The following is a 19,236-nucleotide window of genomic DNA, read 5'->3' on the forward strand; positions in this document are numbered from 1 at the left end:
GTTTAATATCAAAAGAACTTTGCCTTGTTGTAAATCACGTTCCCTGAAAAATATAGCCCTCTGAAATAATAATGGTCAAATGTTCTATTGTAGCAGTTCAACCTCTACTGGAAGCTGAGTAGGAGATTGCAAAGATGAATAACATACTCCTGAATTATTCATACACGTAGAAAATTATTTCAGCCGTAACACAAAATTTTATATTGTTTCATGGCGAACTCCAAACTAGGGACCTTAAAATCAATAATTTAGGTTTCATATTCTTTCCAGATTATTATTTTTATGATTGATGACAAAGAGTATAGGTTGGAGGGACAGAAAATCCAATCTTGAGCCTAATCTCTGCCACTTAGTACCTCTGAGGCCTTAGGATAAGTTAATTAAACCTTTTAAGCCTCTGTTTTCTCATCTGTAAATAAAGTTAACAAGAGAACCTCCCCCACAGTATCAGAAAAAACGAGATAATGAATGCAACACTTTCAGCACAGTATCTGGGATAAAATAAACACTTTAATAAACTTTCATGATTTTGACCATGAATCTGTTATTTATAATGGTAATGATAAATTTTGTTTTAATGAAGGTGTTAGGAATAATGATGATTTCTTTTAAACACTAATCAAGGATATAATTCAGTTTTAATATAGTTTTTGGACTACAGAGCTCCCTATGCTAGGAAGAAACAATCAATCCTATGATACCAACTAAATATTTCCTTTCAATCCTTATTTGTTTTAATGCTTCTTCCTTCAATTTTCCCTTCCATGTTTCATTCTGGTCTTCGAAAACTCACTATATCTTGAAGTTCTGTATGATTCTTAAAATAACAGGAAAAAAATCTAATATTCTTTCGGTAACAATATCTTTTTTCTGGTTTCTTATTGTTCTTGTTCTAATTTTCTTGTTAAATTTAAGTTTTGTCTATCTCTTTGGCTGTCTGAGCATTGTTTGAAATCAGTACTAGTTATATAAATGTTTCTGAAAATTAGGTTGGAATCAATTTTATGTCTGTTAAACCACCAAAAGGAACAATTCAAGTGAAACAGAAATTTTGATTTCTTATGGCATTATTGCTGCTGCTGCTGCTGCTGCTGCTGAGTCGCTTCAGTCACGTCCGACTCTGTGCGACCCCATAGACGGCAGCCCACCAGGCTCCCCCGTCCCTGGGATTCTCCAGGCAAGAACACTGGAGGGGGTTTATTACACCACACTAATAATTAACAACTCCAAAATAATTATGGACACTCTGTCAACAATTGAAAATTAAAACTTAAATGAGTTTAGATTCTTAATGCAAAAAGGCTCAAGGTCATATAAGAAAGTGAATGCAATTTTAAGTTAAGTTGATTTAACCATTATGCAAATAACCTGAAACACTATGCTAAGAATGTGCAATAAAACAGATAATAAACCATTCCAATTTCATTCTATCAAACCAGATAAACTACAAGTCTACTTAAACCAATCCTCTAAATAGAAAATTTAAATTCTAGGGAAAATATTTAACAATGCAATTATCTCCTCAAAATGAAACAAGGAGCTTCTAACATGCTTTTTCTTTTTCCTTTATCCCAGGAAATTGGCTTCTAGTCTATTTATAGGCTTGTGGATTGGGCTTTGAAAAACTGCAGCTACTAAGTGCAAAGGTATGCTGTGCTTGCTTTTTACTGAAGTGCTTCACATCACTCTCTGGATTAGAACTTTAATTTCAAAACTTCATGATGACCATGTTTTTGTAATTATTCTGATTCCCAAGTCAAGTAAGAACTGCTAAAGTGACATTAGAGGGAAAAAAAAAACACACCTGATTATTTGCTGTTTAAAAGAACAAAAGCCAGTCATGTCCTTTCCTTCTTTTATTTCCTATCATTTTCTGTAGTTCAAGTTTAGGAGACATTCAGGTAAAAATAATCTGGATGATCTGACCCATCACCATGTTAAGAACATGATAGCTGGTAAAAGCATCTAATAGAAAACTAGTCTGTCTTACCAGAAATAAAGTGTCCAAGTTAGGTGAGAAGTCAGATTCCTAAAACCCTGTATTAGCTAACCTATATCTAAATTAGTGATCTTTAGTTTTAGCGTTACTTTGATATATTACATAAATCATCTATATTTAGTTTTGTTTTTAGTTATTCTGGCTTTGGGAAATGATTGTGGTTTAGTTAGGCTAATCACCCCATAGACAACCGTTAGAATACTGGAAAAAAAATATTTTTTAGAATCTGTTTTTAGGCATTTCAGAGAGACCAAAAGCAGAAAGTGAACAGCAGACTTCTCTATAAAGACAAGTGATCTGTAAGATGTAGCCTTTGCCTAGGGGCTTGCCCTGTCCAATCTGCTTAGAGCTCAAGCAGAAGAAAAGCTGCTGCCTTATTTGATACTTAAGGTATCAAAGGACACAATTTTGGGCTCACAAGCAGACAAAAAAATTAGACGAGCTAAATCCTGGATGAGAAAAGTAGCCACAAAATCTGTTTATGCAATCTGCCAATTCTTGTTAACCATTATACTATGCACACCCAGGGGAGGCCTAGTAAATAGCAGCAGCTAGACTCCAAAATAACTGAGCACAAACTGTACAAGCAACAGCCCACTGCCAAAGAAAGAAGAAACTGGAGCTTCAGTTCAGCAAGATTCACTGCTTGAAAAAACCAAAGTCACTCTTCAGAAAAAATAAAGTAACCCCAATCCCAGCATTCAAATAATCCTACTCATGAATGCTTGGAAAATCTAATTTCCAAATGAATATTCATATGGTTCCAGAAGTTTAAAAGCTCAGCCTGAAAAATAAAAAGTGATGTTTTGGCATTGGGTATGTCAATCTCGCTCATGACCAAGTCACAACTATGTCTGAACAACTGTTCTCCTTAAATTATATATACTGGACATACTATTGGAAATCAGACTCATTAGGAGATTTAAGCTAGTCCTAATAGCATTATGTTTTAATTATACGGACCAGGTAGTCAAAGAGATTCTTCTAGCATTAACTGAAATTTTCCTTAAATGTCCCCAAATTATTCTGTCAAGTGGCTGAGAGAAAGAAGACAAGGCCTACATCCTTAGATGATGGAGTATTTTGGTACAAGCCAGTTCTCCTTAAGACAAATAGTGGCTAAAGTTATGAGAGTTAAAAGGTCAAAACCTAATTTATTTGCTTCTATACAGGGGCACATTTTGGCAAAGAATAGCTGGTCACTGTGAAATATGAGTCTAATAATACTACAGGTTAAGAGAAATTGCTGAGATGGACAGGCCAGGTCAAGCTTAGCCCATCCAGGGCACAACTGCAAAAAAAACACACAGCTGACCTTAGTCCTGATGTTCAGAAGCTTCATGAGGAAAAATTCCAGCAGGTGGGTTTGTAGAGAGAAGGGCTTAAAACTTTTCCTGTATTGGGAGATGTAAGCAGCTTGTAGAAGGCCCCTCTATTGTCTTTTCACTAACCTTAAACCAGGTACCCCCATGCTCTACTCATTTTTGGCCCTAGCTCACCTTTCAAATCTTTTCATCACACAATAGTTTGCAACTTGTTGGTTCTTTCCCTAAATCAAAGAAGCAGAAATGAATAAGTAATTAACAGATGACCAGATCACTTCCCTAACTTCCCCTTTGGAAATCTCACAAATAAATTGTGTGAACAAGAAAAAGAAAGTGAAGGCGCTCAGTCATGTCCAACTCTTTGCAACGCCATGGACTATAGCCTACCAGGCTCCTCCATCCATGGGATTTTCCAGGCAAGAATACTGGAGTGGGGTGCCATTTCCTTCTCCAGGAATCTCACAAATAAACTGTGTCAACAAGCCAGTATCTAAAGAAAGATCATGAGAAGCCGATGAGCCTGCACACTGTTGGGGATGGCCAAGACTCTGACTCCCTATCTCAATGATTCACTAGATTACTTCCTGGTCTCCCTTTAAAAGCTTTCACTGCCATGCAGAATCTTCAGAGGTGATTTTGGGGGTTGCTGAGTCCACCATAACCCCAGATGGCTAGTTATTCTGATTCAAGACAACCTTCCTTTCTATCAGCGTTTGTGGCTATTGATTTTGTGAGCGAAGAGCAGCACACCTGATTCAATAACAGAGGGTCTTTGAGGAGCTTCCATGGGGACAGGGAAACAAGGACACAGAGCCTTAGAAGAAGCCCTCTAAAATCTTGTACTATATTTTCCCTCCCCTGGAGTGTGGGCAGAACCAATGAACATGATGGGGTATCACTTCTACGGTTAGATTGTGTTACACCACGAAGGCGAAGACCCAGCAGATGTAGTCAGGGTCTCTATTCAAGTGACCTGGAGCAAATAAAATGGGAGGCTTCCCAGGGTGAGTCATACTTAATCTGATGCGGTATTTTTTTTTTAATTTTAATTTTTACTTTATTTTACAATACTGTATTGGTTTTGCCATACATTGACATGAATCCACCACAGGTGTACATGCGTTCCCAAACATGAACTCCCCTCCCACCTCCCTCCCCATAACATCTCTCTGGGTCATCCCCGTGCACCAGCCCCAAGCATGCTGTATCCTGCATCAGACATAGACTGGCAATTCGTTTCTTACATGATAGTGTACATGTTTCAATGCCATTCTCCCAAATCATCCCACCTTCTCCTTCCTCTGAGTCCAAGAGTCTGCTCTACACATCTGTGTCTCTTTTGCTGTCCTGCATACAGGGTCATCATTGCCATCTTTCTAAATTCCATATATATGTGTTAGCATACTGTATTGGTGTTTTTCTTTCTGGCTTACTCCACTCTGTATAATCGGCTCCAGTTTCATCCATCTCATTAGAACTGATTCAAATGATTTCTTTTTAACGGCTGAGTAATACTCCATTGTGTATATGTACCACAGCTTTCTTATCCATTCATCTGCTGATGGACATCTAGGTTGCTTCCATGTCCTGGCTATTATAAACAGTGCTGCGGCGCAGTCTTTAAAAGAGGATTTAGGCTTTCCTTAAGCACAGAGACTACAGTGAGTCCCATCGATTCCATTCTGCTTACAATCTTCCTCTTCAGGACATTTGCACTAATAGACCCCTCGGCCAGCTTTCCAATCTCAGAAAGCAAGTCCATATAAAACATCCCTTCATATATATGTCTCTCATTCTGGCACTATCTCTCTGGTTAAACTCTGACTGATATACCTCATCTTTTTTTTCATTTTTGTTGTTGTTGTTGTCTTTTCTTACTTCATTTTTAAGGGTGTTGTTTTCTTTCTAATTTTACAAGAAAAATCTGTTCATTGCAGACACCTACAAATACCTAAAGGTATCAAAAATTAAAGATCACCTATAGTCCTCATCTCTTGCAGACATAACCATCATTAACATCTTGTTGCATTTCTTTCCAGCATCTCCATTTTTAAACTTGAAGTATAATTGGTCTACATGATGTTAGCTCCAGGTATACAACACAGTGATTCAATCATAATGCTATGCATTACAAAATCATTACTATGATGTCTAATTACCATGTGTCATCTAAGAAAGTACAATATTATTAATTATATTCCCCATGCTGAACATTTCATTCCTATGACTTATTGATTTGTAACTGGAGGTTTGTACCTTTTAGTCTCTCTCCCTTCTGGCAACCAATAGTGTTTGTTCTCTGTATCTATGAGTCTGTTTTGTTATGCTTGTTCATTGGTTTGTGTTTTAAATTCTGCATACATATATATATATATGTGTGTGTGTGTGTGTGAAATTATGCAGTGTGTGTCTTTCTCTGACTCAGCAGCATACCCTCTATGTCCATCCACACTGTTGTCAATGGCGAGATTTCTTTTTTCAGATGAGTAACATTTCATCATATATATTTGTATGTATACCATATCTTCTTTATCCATTCACCTATCGATGGGCACTAACCAATCTTAATGTAAACAATGATGCAATGAACACAAAAATGCATATATCCTTTCAAATTAGTGAAACACCTCATCTTAACCACAGATGGTTTCACCAAGCTCACTATCAGGCTTAATGCTATTTAAAGTTACTATAAAAACTAAAACAGAATTTCTCTTATGTTCTGTAAAACCATAGTGGGCATTACTTTCTACTATACTATCAAAACCCTTTGAGAAACACCACTTGAATGCAAGAATTTATTCTGAATTTAATCCTGATTAAAAGCAAAAATCCATCTGCATTGATAAACATCATATAACTATTTTGGTAACAAAAAAAAGCCCAAGTTATCCATTTTGATTTTAATTTTTAGATATTTAATCAATCACTAAGCAACCATAATATGCAGGTGATCACAGATGAGCAACATTTCTTTTTATCTGCTACTCATTACTATTAAATCACAAGTTTTATCATTAAAGGGGGCTTTAGATTTACTATTAATACTTAGGTTCAGAGTCTAGATCTGCCACTTAACTAACCTAGCCTAAATATAGTCATCTACATAATGAAGATTAAAAACAGTATCTAAGCTTCATTGAACTAGGATTAAATGTGGAGAAGTTAATGGCCACCCACTCCAGTACTCTTGCCGGGAGAATTCCATGGACGGAGGAGCCTGGTGGGCTGCAGTCCATGGGGTCGCTAAGAGTTGGGCACGACTGAGCGACTTCACTTTTACTTTCATGCATTGGAGAAGGAAATGGCAACCCACTCCAGTGTTCTTGCCTGGAGAATCCCAGGGACAGAGGAGCCTAGTGGGCTGCCATCTATGGGGTCGCACAGAGTCAGACACAACTGAAGCAACTTAGCAGCAGCAGCAGCAGCAGAATTAAATAAGAAAACACATAAAAGGACTTAGCACATTACTTGACACATTGTAAACTGTTAGCTTGACTCTTATTTTTATTGTGTGGGTCTATACATTTTAAAACATATTAAACATTTTTTTGAGCCAAGAATAAAAATGTCAAATAAAAACATGCTAAAACTATGTCCTAAAAATATTTTGTTCTATTTTTACAATTTGCTCCATAATCCTTGTAATCTCATTGGAAGTCTTATTTGAGGTTGGTATTCCATCATTTCAATAGCCAAAGGTTTCTATTCATGGTTCATGAGAGGAAAAAGACTGGATAAAATCACCCACAGAGGAACATTTTAGTGGCATTTTAAGCTAAAAAAAAAAATGACATCTTGGGGGCAGTGTAATACATGGGTAATTGTCAACCTACCTTATGATTAAAACTGACATTTCAATACCCTAATGTAATGGTTTAAAATTCTAGGAGTAGAGAAAGTGAAGAAAAGGTCTATGAAAACCTGCATTAATCAAATGGAATTTTTCATGATATAAAATGCTTTCTTTAAAAAAAAGACCAAGGATTTCACAATATATATGTGCATCAAAACATCACATTGTAAATCTTATTTTCACACATTATTAAATGTCAGTTATATCTCCCTAAAGCTGAGGGGGAAAAGGGGACAACATCGGTGATGTTATAAATTGTCTTTTGCTTTATTGTGTTTATTCTGAATACATCCAATCATCAACAACTGTTGATTATTCTGCAAATCCTGAATATGAGAATGGCTAGTGAGTATTCTCATTAGTACAAAGATATCCCAATGACAATTTTAAAAATCGCTCCTTATATTAACTGGTAGAACAGGTTTTTAAAGCTGTTCTCAAAATTTTAAGTAAGAATGATCTTGAAGTGAAGTGAAGTGAAAGTCGCTCAGTCATGTCCAACTCTTTGGGACCCCACAAACGATACAGTCCATGGAATTCTCCAGGCCAGTATACTGGAGTGGGTAGCCTTTCCCTTCTCCAGGAGATGTTCCCAATCTAGGGATCGAACCCAGGTCTCCCACATTACAAGTGGATTCTTTCACAAGTCCAAGAATACTGGAGTGGGTAGCCTATCCCTTCTCCAGGAGATGTTCCCAATCTAGGGATCGAACCCAGGTCTCCCACATTACAAGTGGATTCTTTTACAAGCCCAAGAATACTGGAGTGCATAGCCTATCCCTTCTTCAGCAGATCTTCCTGACCCAGGAATTGAACTGGGGTCTCCTGCATCACAGGTGGATTATTTACCAACTGAGCTATGAGGGAAGCCCAGAATGATCTTAATGTTTTCTTAAAATATATATATTTTAAGAAATATATATATGTTATATATAAATATAAATGTTTATATATATTTTGAATACATATTTATTTATATATATTTAAATATATATGTTTTAAGAATATACTTTCAGAGCAGTTTCACACAATCATAGGTAAGGGAATGCTAATGTAAAATAAGGGTCCTTAAGAGGTGATTTTCACTTCAGAATTTCTAAAACCATACCCTTGATTCTAAGATAAAAGTTGGCATTTTCAACTGTTCTAAAAAAGGTCTAATTTTTCACCAGTAATAAAAATTTGGCTTACAACACAGTAATTATGTCAACCAATAGTCATTTATGAATTGTATACTCAAAGTACACCAAGAACGAAAGAAATATCTTACACACATATCTTTGCCTTCCAGAAATATAAGTACTCATTATTTTCACTGGATATAGTATAGCAAAAATATGTAAAAATATAGCAAGCATTTTCAGCTTGTCAGTGGCATTAAGGGAAAACAAGAATGAGATACATCTTTAAGAAAACATGATGATTTATTCAAAGGCCAGGGACCATGACCAAGTATGATGCTTACCAAAAGGATGAAAGAAATTGTTTACCTATATCATCTTCTCTAAAATGTTAACAGTATAAAAACAGTATTTTATTTTAAAAACATGTCATCTATAATTATGAACTGTACTTTTACTCTATTTTAGTTAGTTCTAAGTTCAATGCTTTTTTATTATGTAATTGCACCTTTCATCACGAATAATTTTTAATTTTAAGAATTAGCCCTATTAGTAGAAAAATATGTATATAGTTGTTAAAGACTGAAATACATACACTCAATAGTTGTTTCTGAGTGAAGGATAGTACACAATTTTAATTTACCCCTCCCATATTTTTGCATTATTTCTTTTTAAAATCTTCTATAATGATTACACATTATATATAATAGAACAAAGTAATTTTAGAAATAATAGAGTTACTGCCTTTACTTCATAGAAAACACTTTATTACCTTATATGTCAGTGATTTTAAAATAAAAATTCTGTGATTTTAACAATAAGATTTCCCCAAAAAATTAAAAATAGAGTTTCCATGTGCTCAATTGCTTCAGATATAACCGATTCTTTGAGACCCTATGGACTATAGCCTGCCAGGCTACTCTGTCCATGGGATTCTCCAGGCAAGAATACTGCAGTGGGTTGCTGTGCCCTCCTCTAAGGGATCTTCCCAACCCAGGAATCAAACCCGCCTCTCCTGCATTGCAGATGGATTCTTTACTGCTGAGCCACCAGAGAAGCCTCCAGAGTTACCATACCATCCAGCAATCCCACTTCTGGGTATTTATCCAGAAAAACTCTAATTCAAAAAGATACAGGGACTCTTATTTTCATAGCAGCACTATGAAAATTGTGCTATTGAGTTCACAATAGCCAAGATATGGGAACAACCCAAATGTCCCTCAATAGTTGAATAGATAAAAAAGATGTGGTACACACACACATACACACACACACACACACACACACACACACACAATGGAATACTACTCAGCCATAAAAACAATGAATGCCATTTGCAGCAACATGGATGGCCCTAGAGATTATCATACTAATAGAAGTAAGTCAGAAAGAGAAAGTAAATGCCATATGATATTACTTACATGTGGAATCTAAAATATGATACAAATGAACTTATTTATGGGACAAAAACAGACTCATAGACATAGAGACAAACTTGTGGTTGCCAAGGGGGAGGGGACAGGGGAGGGATGAATTGGTAGTTTGGGATTAGCAAGTGCAAACTATTATACATAGGATGGACAAACAATAAAGCCCTACTGTGTAGCACAAGGAACTGTATTCTATAAATCATAATGGAAAAGAATATGGAAAATAATGTATATGACATGTACAACGGAATCATTTTCCCATACAGCATAAAATAACATAACACTAAGTCAACTATACTTCAATAAAATAAATTAAAATGTTTTCCTTTATTTCACCTCTGTTTTCATGACTCTCAACCATGTTCTACACAAATTGATAGTGTGTTATTAGCAACCTGTGTATTAGAGTGGTTCCATGAATGTGAGCTCCATACAGGAGACCAGTTTTAGAGAAATCAAACAGTTCACTGGGTTTCCCGTGTGGTTCTAGGGGTAAAGAACCCACATGTCAGTGCAGGATACTTAAGAGACCTCAGCGTGATCCCTGGGTTGGGAAGATCCCCTGGAGGAGGGCTTGGAAACTAACTCCAGTATTTTTGCCTAGAGAATCCCATGGACAGAGGAGCCTCACAGGCTACAGTCCATGGGACTGCAGAGAGTCAAACATGACTGAAGCAACTTAGCGTGCATGTATGCAGGCAAACAGTTCATTAAAAGGCAATACTGAAATTCCAGTTCTCTGTGCTTTCAATGTCAGCTATGACAGTATAAAATCACCAAAAGCCAGAAACAGAACCTCTGAGCAGAGACCACGGAAGAATCTGGTCAGTAAAACTTCTTCATATGTAAACTATAACACTGAGAGCACAGAAGCAGAGATATTTATGGGGAAATGTTTCAAAAGCTATTGCCTTGTGTGAGAACTGTCTCGAGATTTTAAAAATATTCATAGCTTTTGAGTCAGTATTTCTGCTTCGAGGTCGCCCCATGAAGAAAGAAATTTAAAATGTGCACAAGACATATGTCCAAGTATGTCAGTGCAATGGTTGAATTTTTTAACTTATTTTTTTGTTACAATGGAAAAATGGCTATCATAACAGGCAAAACAGAGATTTTCTTTTAAATAAAAATGTTCCCCTTGCACTCATATTCTCATATATCTTCCATTTTGATCTGTTTTTTAGGTTTATTTTTTATATTTTATTAAAGTATAGTTGATTTACAATGTTGTGTTAATTCTCACTGTATAGCAAAATGATTCAGTTGCATATATATGCACATTTTTCTCAAATTCTTTTCCATTATGGTTTATCACGATATTAAGTATAGTTCCCTGTTGTACAATAAGACCTTGTTTATCCATTCTCTACATAATAGTTTGCATTTGCTAATCTCAACCTCCCAATCCTTTCTTCTCTCTCCTGCCTACTCCATTTTGATCTTTCTAAAGCAGCCAAATTAAAAGATTAGTGCAGATTTTTCACATCTAACATATAATCATATCCAAACACACACACTCAGGTCTTTTTCTTCAGTTACAAAAAAAAGTAAGATTTTAAAATTGCTTTATAATTTGCTTTTTTTTAACTCAACAATATTATGATGGATATCTTTCCAAGTCAATATATTCTCATAGTTAATGCGACTAAGTTACCAACTCTATTAATATTTGTTAAACATTTGAGTCTTTACTTCATTTTTTTTTTTTTTGGCCATGGCAAGGAATGATAAAGGTAATGTGCACAGTTTTATTTCTATAAGAAAACCCCTCTCATTTAAAATGCACTTATATAGAATGTTGCTAGATCAATGGAGAAATGTATGCAAGACATTTTGAAATGTAAATATACGTGTCTGTTTTGCATTTGCATTTCCATTGGAATAACCCAGCCCCTGTTTTGCTCAGTTCAGTTCAGTTCAGTCGCTCAGTCACATCCAACTCTTTGCAACCCCATGGACTGCAGCACACCAGGTCTCCATGTCCATCACCAACTCCTGGAGTCTACCCAAACTCATGTCCATTGAGTTGGTGATGCCATCCAACCATCTTATCCTCTGTTGCCCCCTTCTTCTCCCACCTTCAATCTTTCCAAGCATCAGGGTCTTTCAAATGAGTCAGCTCTTCGGATCAGGTGGCCAAAGTATTGGAGTTGCAGCTTCAACATCAATCCTTCCAATGAACACCCAGGACTGATTTCCTTTAGGATGGACTGGTTGGATCTCCTTGCAGTCCAAGGGACTCTCAAGAGTCTTCTCCAACACCACAGTTCAAAAGCATCAGTTATTCAGCGCTCAGCTTTCTTTATAGTTCAACTCTCACATCCATACATGACCACTGGAAAAACCATAGCTTTGACTAGACGGACCTTTGTTGACAAAGTAATGCCTCTGCTTTTTAATATGCAGTCTAGGTTGGTCATAACTTTCCTGCCAAGGAGTAAGCGTCTTTTAATTTCATGGCTGCAGTCACCATCTGCAGTGATTCTGGAGCCTAAAAAAGCTAGAGGCATCCATTTACCTCCTGGAGAAGTAGGACTGTTATAGCAGAAAGAATGAAAAGAGACAGATTGTGGAGGTATTCAGCTTTCTATAGTAAAATAATATTTCTGAAGACTTTAGGAATGTGATTGTTACAGAAATAATGAAAAGAGAAAGATGAATGTCAGATTTCTCCAGCAATAACAGGAACTGAGGAGACCACAATCAGACAATAGTGTCAGGCAGCTGGCTGGGAGCCTGTAGAGCGGGTAGGAGGGTGCTTCACTACATGAGGTCCTGGGGAGCTCTGACAGCCTTGAGGGTGAATGAGTGACGAGCCAGTCCAGGGTTCCAGACCTGGAGATCAGGCCTGGTTACTGAAACCCACCCTGGGCAGTGGTTTGGAGCAGAGATAACCTCATGTTTACCAGCTCTTCTATACACCCAGCTAAGTGACTATCCATAGAAGGTAGGCAAGTGACTCATCTCTCCTGCCTTTAGTTTTTCCATCTGTAAAATGGGGATTCTGTTTCCTAGTGAGATCACTTACGGAAAATACTCAGCTCAAACTGTAGACTTACCAAGAATCACTGAATGGTAGCAACTGTCATCTTTAAAAGGTGAAGGATTTAGGGAAGAAGGGGTCCCTGCTTCCCAGTGCCCGTAACAAGATTTAGGAAGGCATGGACTATCAGCATCTTCCCTACCCCCAGCTGAGATCAAGTGAATCCTCATACGTTCTGGGTGAATAAATGTCCATTTCCCTTCTTTTACAGACTTTCCTTTCTTCCACTACCTTAGTTCAGCAAATTTTATTACAGTTGAATGTTTGGCTTTTTACTCAGAAATATCTTCTTTGTTACTTGATTTTGAAACTTTTAGAAAATACTATTTGACTTATCACTGTTTTACTAGAAGCAATCAGAGCACCTTTTACTTTTCCTCTTTCACCTCCAGTTTTTGTTAGATATATATTTACCTTTTTAAATGCCATGCCTTGAAAAAATTTCTAATGTTATTTCAATGTGATATGCCTGTTCATATTTTTCCCCTTCTCTGAGATTTTATTTCAGAAGCTTTATTTTGCTGGGATGTCATGCATTTCTTTGCACTTTTCCAATTTTCTGCCATCTTTTTTTCTTGAAATGGGCTTTCACCATCAGATAACTGATCGTCTTTGGCAGATTGAATTTTTTTGTCTTTCTGGACTGAGGGATTATCAGTGGACAAACTAGTAAATTCCCACCTCTGCGGTTAAAGTCTTGAGGAAGAAGCCCACTGGCACGAAGTCTCTTTACGATGTGATCAACTGCACTATCCAACTATAGAGACAAGGAGCAACTAACTGCCCACCTGAAGTCCAGCCAAGTACTCCCCGCTTCAGAGCTCCCCCATGGGTCCCTATAACAACTACAAATGCTGATCCTGTCTCAGATTATCCACTGGAACTGACCAGCCTTGTCTGTTTCCACCAGAATGAATAGGGACCTACACAGGCTGTCGTTCCTGGAAAACTTGGGAGAACTCATCAAATCAGAAGCATCTTCCACCATTCTATCTTCCAAAGCAAGAGACCTGAGAGCATGGCATTAGGGATGTAAACTCAGATACTATCTTTTCAGAGTTACTTCTGGTCTTGTTCAAACATACCTTTGTCTGTACCTTGGGCATATGTATCTCTGGGACAAAGCTAACCAGTAATTCAATACCATTTCAGACACAATGCCCAAATTTCACAATAATCATTAAATTAAGGACAGAAATATACAATTATCTTAAAAAGGCACACAACAGACACTTGGCATGTGTCAAATGAACAAGTGATTTTCAGAGACACCTGACTATTCCTGAGACACTTGACTATTCAGGACATGTGCTGTTTTGCTGAGGCATGGTTAGCAGGTGAGCTGGGAATCTCTTATCCGGTACTGCAGCTTCCTAGGTGGCGCTAGTGGTAAAGAACCCGTCTGCCAATGCAGGAGATGTAAGAGATCCAGATAAGAGACACAGGTTTGATCCCTGGGTTGAGAAGATCCCTTGAAGCAGGAGATGGCAATCCACTCCATTATTCTTGCCTGGAGATTTCCATGGACAAAGGAGCCTGGTGGAGTACAGTCTCTGGGCCCACAGGAAGTCAGACACGACTCAGCGACAGTCTATAGGCTCACAAAGAGTCAGACATGACTCAGCTCACACACACACACACACACACACACACATCAGGTATTGAGAGAGTATAACTGTGCACCAGCATTTCAACCTGACTTTGATGTACACTTATTTTGTCTATTCTACTCAACATCTACTTCAGAGGAATTCTCAAGAAAGATCTAAGGACATTCTTAGATGTTTTAATGCAGGAGACCCGGGTTTGATCCCTGGGTTGGGAAGATCCCCTGGAGAAGGAAATGGCAACCCACTCCAGTACTCTTGCCTGGACAATCCCATGGATGGAGAAGCCTGGTGGGCTACAGTCCATGGGGTCGCAAAGAGTCGGACACAACCGAGCGACTTCACTCACTCACTCACGCAGGATGCAGCGACATAAGAAGAAAGGTCTGTATATAAGAGCACGTGTAAGTGAGCCTGTGAGGAACAGCTTCTGCTGATGCACCCCTCACACTGCTCTGCAACAGCAGCACGAGGTCTGTGCTCACTGCACTCTCAATGTCTAAGAAAACTAAAAGGAGCCGGATGGATATGCTACATGAAAATAACCAAAGAACGACAAACCAAGTGAAACACCTGGGCAGGTTTTAGTGGTTTAGGAAATGGGTTTGACTGAAGAGGAATGAATAGAAGAGAAACTGGGAATTTAGAAATTTGTGTAAAGCATACATCATTTTTCTTTGTATTTCTAACACCAAAGCAAATGCAGTGGGAAATCCAAAATTGTATCTCTGTCTTACCTTGGAAGATCGGAAGGTAAATGCAGTTGATTTGACATCAGCTTTTTCTTTGTCCATGAGCAGAAGGCTTTTGTCTTCCATGAGACTCAAGTATTTTCCCGTTGTGACATGGCGTAGTCGAAAAGGTTGTCCCCACCTTATGTGGCTTCCACTCCACCTAACAAGAAATGTTAAGACTTGATCCAATAGCAAACACAATGACAAGAGAAACAACAATTAAAATGTATGCGTCAGACAATGAACAAGGAGGTTTTACAAATACTGTCTTCTTGAGTGTTTCCAAAAACCTTATGATGGTGGTACAGTTTTATTTCACAAATAACAAAATGGTTATTTGCAATGGTTATAGGTAATCTTCAATGTCATGTAGATAATAATAAGTAGAAGCAAAATTTATCTCAAGGTCTTCTGACATCAAATATAATACTATCCACACCAAACACTACTAAGATGACAAAAACTTGTGTTCTGAGTTAATTTCTAATCACCAGTCCCAAATAAAGACATTATGAGATTAAAATGACACTTTAAACTTATAAAACTCATAAACTAGGATTGACTGGTTTTTTCTTGGATTTGAACAGATTTGAAGGCAAGTGGTATTAGAGTCAATGCCTAATTATGTTAACTAGAATTCATATATACAAACTGAATTAGATATTTATCTGAAAAAAAGAAATCCCATCCTATGCTTTAAATTTTAATAATATGGAACAATGATATCAATAAAAACCAAGGAACAAAAGAGACAAAGGAAGAAACTAAATTTGAATAGGGTCAAGAGAAAAAAATCGTGAGAAAAATTACATGCAGAACACAGAAAATGCAAACTAAAGCTGCACAAAAAAGATAAAAAGCAAAGTTGTGATCATCAAAATCTGCTTTTAAAAATAGTGGATTTCAGATAGAGAAGAAAAGAAAAATGAAGATACAGACCATTCTGGCATTGTATAGAACTGTGTTAACTGAAAACTATACATAAGAGAACCTTGTCCTCACTATGGTAAAGAGTGGAAAGAAGGTTTCAATAATGGAAACTTTCAGTTATCATGCTACTGTGCAAAGTAAGGACAGCCTCTTATCAATGATAAGAAATGTGCTAAAAATCAAATACATTTTTTTCCAATAAAGTAAAAATAAAAAAGATTCACCATGCCCATAAAGCCGAGAGAAAATAATGATAGTAAAATTGCTATCAGACAAATTAAAATTCAAGGCAAAAAGTATAAAGGAGATATTATTGTCATTGTGGAGTTATTAAGTCATGTCCAACTCATTTGTGATCCCACGGACAGTAACCCGCCAGGCTCCTCTGTCCACAGAATTTCCCAGGCAAGATTACTGGAGTGGGTTGTCACTTCCTTCTCTAGGGAATCTTCCTGAGCCAGGGATCAAACTCACATCTCCTGCTTGGCAGGCAGGTTCTTTACTACTGAGCCACCTGGGAAGCCCATAAAAGGATACAGTTGATTACTTTACAATGAGAAAGGTAGACTCTAAAAAGAATGCACTGCCTATGTCATGAAGCTTCACATGCCAATGGCAAACAGGAAATGAAACACAAGACACACAAGCGTAAATATTTAAAAGATAATTACAGTAGAGGCTCTTACCACTACAAAACTAATCAAACAGATAAAAAGAAATATTACAGGATTCCAACATGATTTATTAGTTAATAAACTTCTTTTCATATAGAATCATTAAAAACTTTAAGATTCTATAAATTACGAACACTATTTTTATCTTTTTTAGATTTGCAGTAGATTTATTAATGCCAATTTCAACAAATTATCTTTAAGTCAATTTTATGCTGTTGTTGCACTATAAAGAAAGCGGAGCACCGAAGAATTGATGTTTTTAAACTGTGGTGTTGGAGAAGACTCTTGAGAGTCCCTTGGACTGCAAGGAGATCCAACCAGTCCATCCTAAAGGAAATTGGAAGGACTGATGTTGAAGCTAAAACTCCAATACTTTGGCCACCTCATGCAAAGAGCTGAAAAGACCCTAATGCTGGGAGAGATTGAGGGCAGGAGGAGAAGGGGACAACAGAGGATGAGATGGTTGGATGGCATCACCGACTCAAAGGACATGAATTTGGGTAAACTTCAGGAGTTGGTGATGGACAGGGAGGCCTGGCGTGCTGCGGTTCATGGGGTCACAAACAGTCGGACACAACTGAGTGACTGAACTGAACTGAATGCTGTTTCCCTAACCTGGATTTTTTCTTAACCTGAAGTATTAGCCTGGAAAATTAATACTAGAATGATACTGTAATAAGTTCAAGTTTTACATGGAAATGTTTATAAAGATAATTACTTTGGATAAGTCCTCCTACTAAAATAATAACCATGTACCAATAAATCCTGATAATAACACTGCTCTGCTAAGTCACTTCAGTTGTGTCCAACTCTGTGCGACCCCATAGACGGCAGCCCACCAGGCTCCCCAGTCCCTGGGATTCTCCAGGCAAGAACACTGGAGTGGGTTGCCATTTCCTTCTCCAGATAATAACACAGTAGTGCCTTAAAAATGAAATTTAATTTTGTTTACCAACAATAGCATGTTAAAGCATTTCTACTCTGGTAATAGAAAAGCTTTGTGTATTCCCCTCATAAAATTAAGTATAGTGTTTGCAGATGCTATAAAAAAGCAATTATTTTTAATACCGTTCTATTATTTCAAGGAGCATTTGAATATTTTATCAAATAATGACTCCTTCTAACCAGAGAAAACAACTTCATTTTCAAATAGTCCATAAGTATGTCCAAATACATACTTTTCACCAGAACTTCTAGAGAGTATTCTGGATCCCATGTTCAAATCTATCTGGGCTCAAATCTAATAGGGTTCATATACATAAGCACTCTTCTCAATCCACCAAGGGAATTCTGTTAGAAATGGAATGAACTTGTCCAATTCTCAGTCATTGTGAAGTCTAAGCACATTTTCTTTAGCTCACAAGTGCTCAAATTAGCTCATCTCATGTGTCCATGGTCCAAAAGAAAAGAGGACAAGGCCAGGAGAATCAAGAGTAAGAAACTAATATTTCAGTAAAAACTGAAAACAGTTGAAATAAAGTAGTTATATGAACCAGTTTCCTATGTTAACATATTAGACAACTGTTCCCCATGTATTAACTACATTTACTTGTAAATATCTCAAAGGAATGAGGATATTAATTATTAAAAACATTGTAACATAAAAAAGTAGAATTGTAAGTATACATCATGTGTATTTATAATTGCAGTGATCATTCCTATTACAGAAGCCAACATATATCCTACATATAATAGTCTTAAACTTTGCATTGGGGTATAATACAGGAATGTGTTTTCTATTACATCTGACTCCCCAAATTAAAGCTTACTTCATTAAAAAGTTCATGATACTGAAAAACTTTTAACACAATTAATGTTATTTGTAAGAGATTGCAATATAAAATATATAATTACTGGACTACATAAATTATAACAAATATATAGTTTGGCACCTCACTGGAGGAAAAAACCATATGGTATCCCAAAGATTACAATATAAACATTGACCTTTGGAATATAGTTCTGTTATACACATAAACAGAAATTTGAGTATCACTTTCAAAGTAAAAGAAAAGTAAGTAATAATGTGACCACTGACTATAAAAAGAACACATGCAAATTCAATGCAATCTAATTTATATATTTACAGTGATGCCAAAGGAGGTCAAAGATGCAACCAAATCTTTAAAAAAAAAACTTCAATGAAGAAATCCATTGGGATACTTTCAAGAGTATTTCTGTAATTAGAGCTCATCAATAACATGCTGACAATGAAAAAGAAGTTTCGTCAGGCTTTCAGGAGCTCTTATCCTGTTTTTTAAAACAAGTGATAGACAGATTTAGGACCTGACTTCCTCAAAAAAAAAAAAAAAGATAACATGATAATTTAAGTACACGATTTGTGAAGGGTAGGTAGATCTACAAATGTGAAAAAACATTGAAATCTGTTTTATAAAGGTGCTATTTCATCTCTAATTAAGCTGTCATTTTTAATAATACATAAGGCAAATTATAGAAATATATGTATATATTTGGAATTCTTTTCCCTAGATTCTCTATATAATTTATGAAGCACAT

At 36.7% G+C, this 19,236-nt stretch overlaps 1 protein-coding gene across 1 annotated transcript in view; it reads right to left on the reverse strand.

The window, feature by feature from the left end:
* RYR2 (ryanodine receptor 2) overlaps window positions 1–19,236 on the reverse strand; it is an 814,256-nt gene that overhangs the window by 406,187 nt on the left and 388,833 nt on the right. The window contains exon 12 of the mRNA XM_018042460.1: window positions 15,119–15,275. Within this exon, the coding sequence (XP_017897949.1) occupies window positions 15,119–15,275 (157 nt within the window). The remainder of the gene's footprint in view (window positions 1–15,118; window positions 15,276–19,236) is intronic.

This window comes from Capra hircus, chromosome 28 (genome assembly GCF_001704415.2).
Source record: "Capra hircus breed San Clemente chromosome 28, ASM170441v1, whole genome shotgun sequence".
Lineage (NCBI taxonomy): Eukaryota > Metazoa > Chordata > Mammalia > Artiodactyla > Bovidae > Capra > Capra hircus.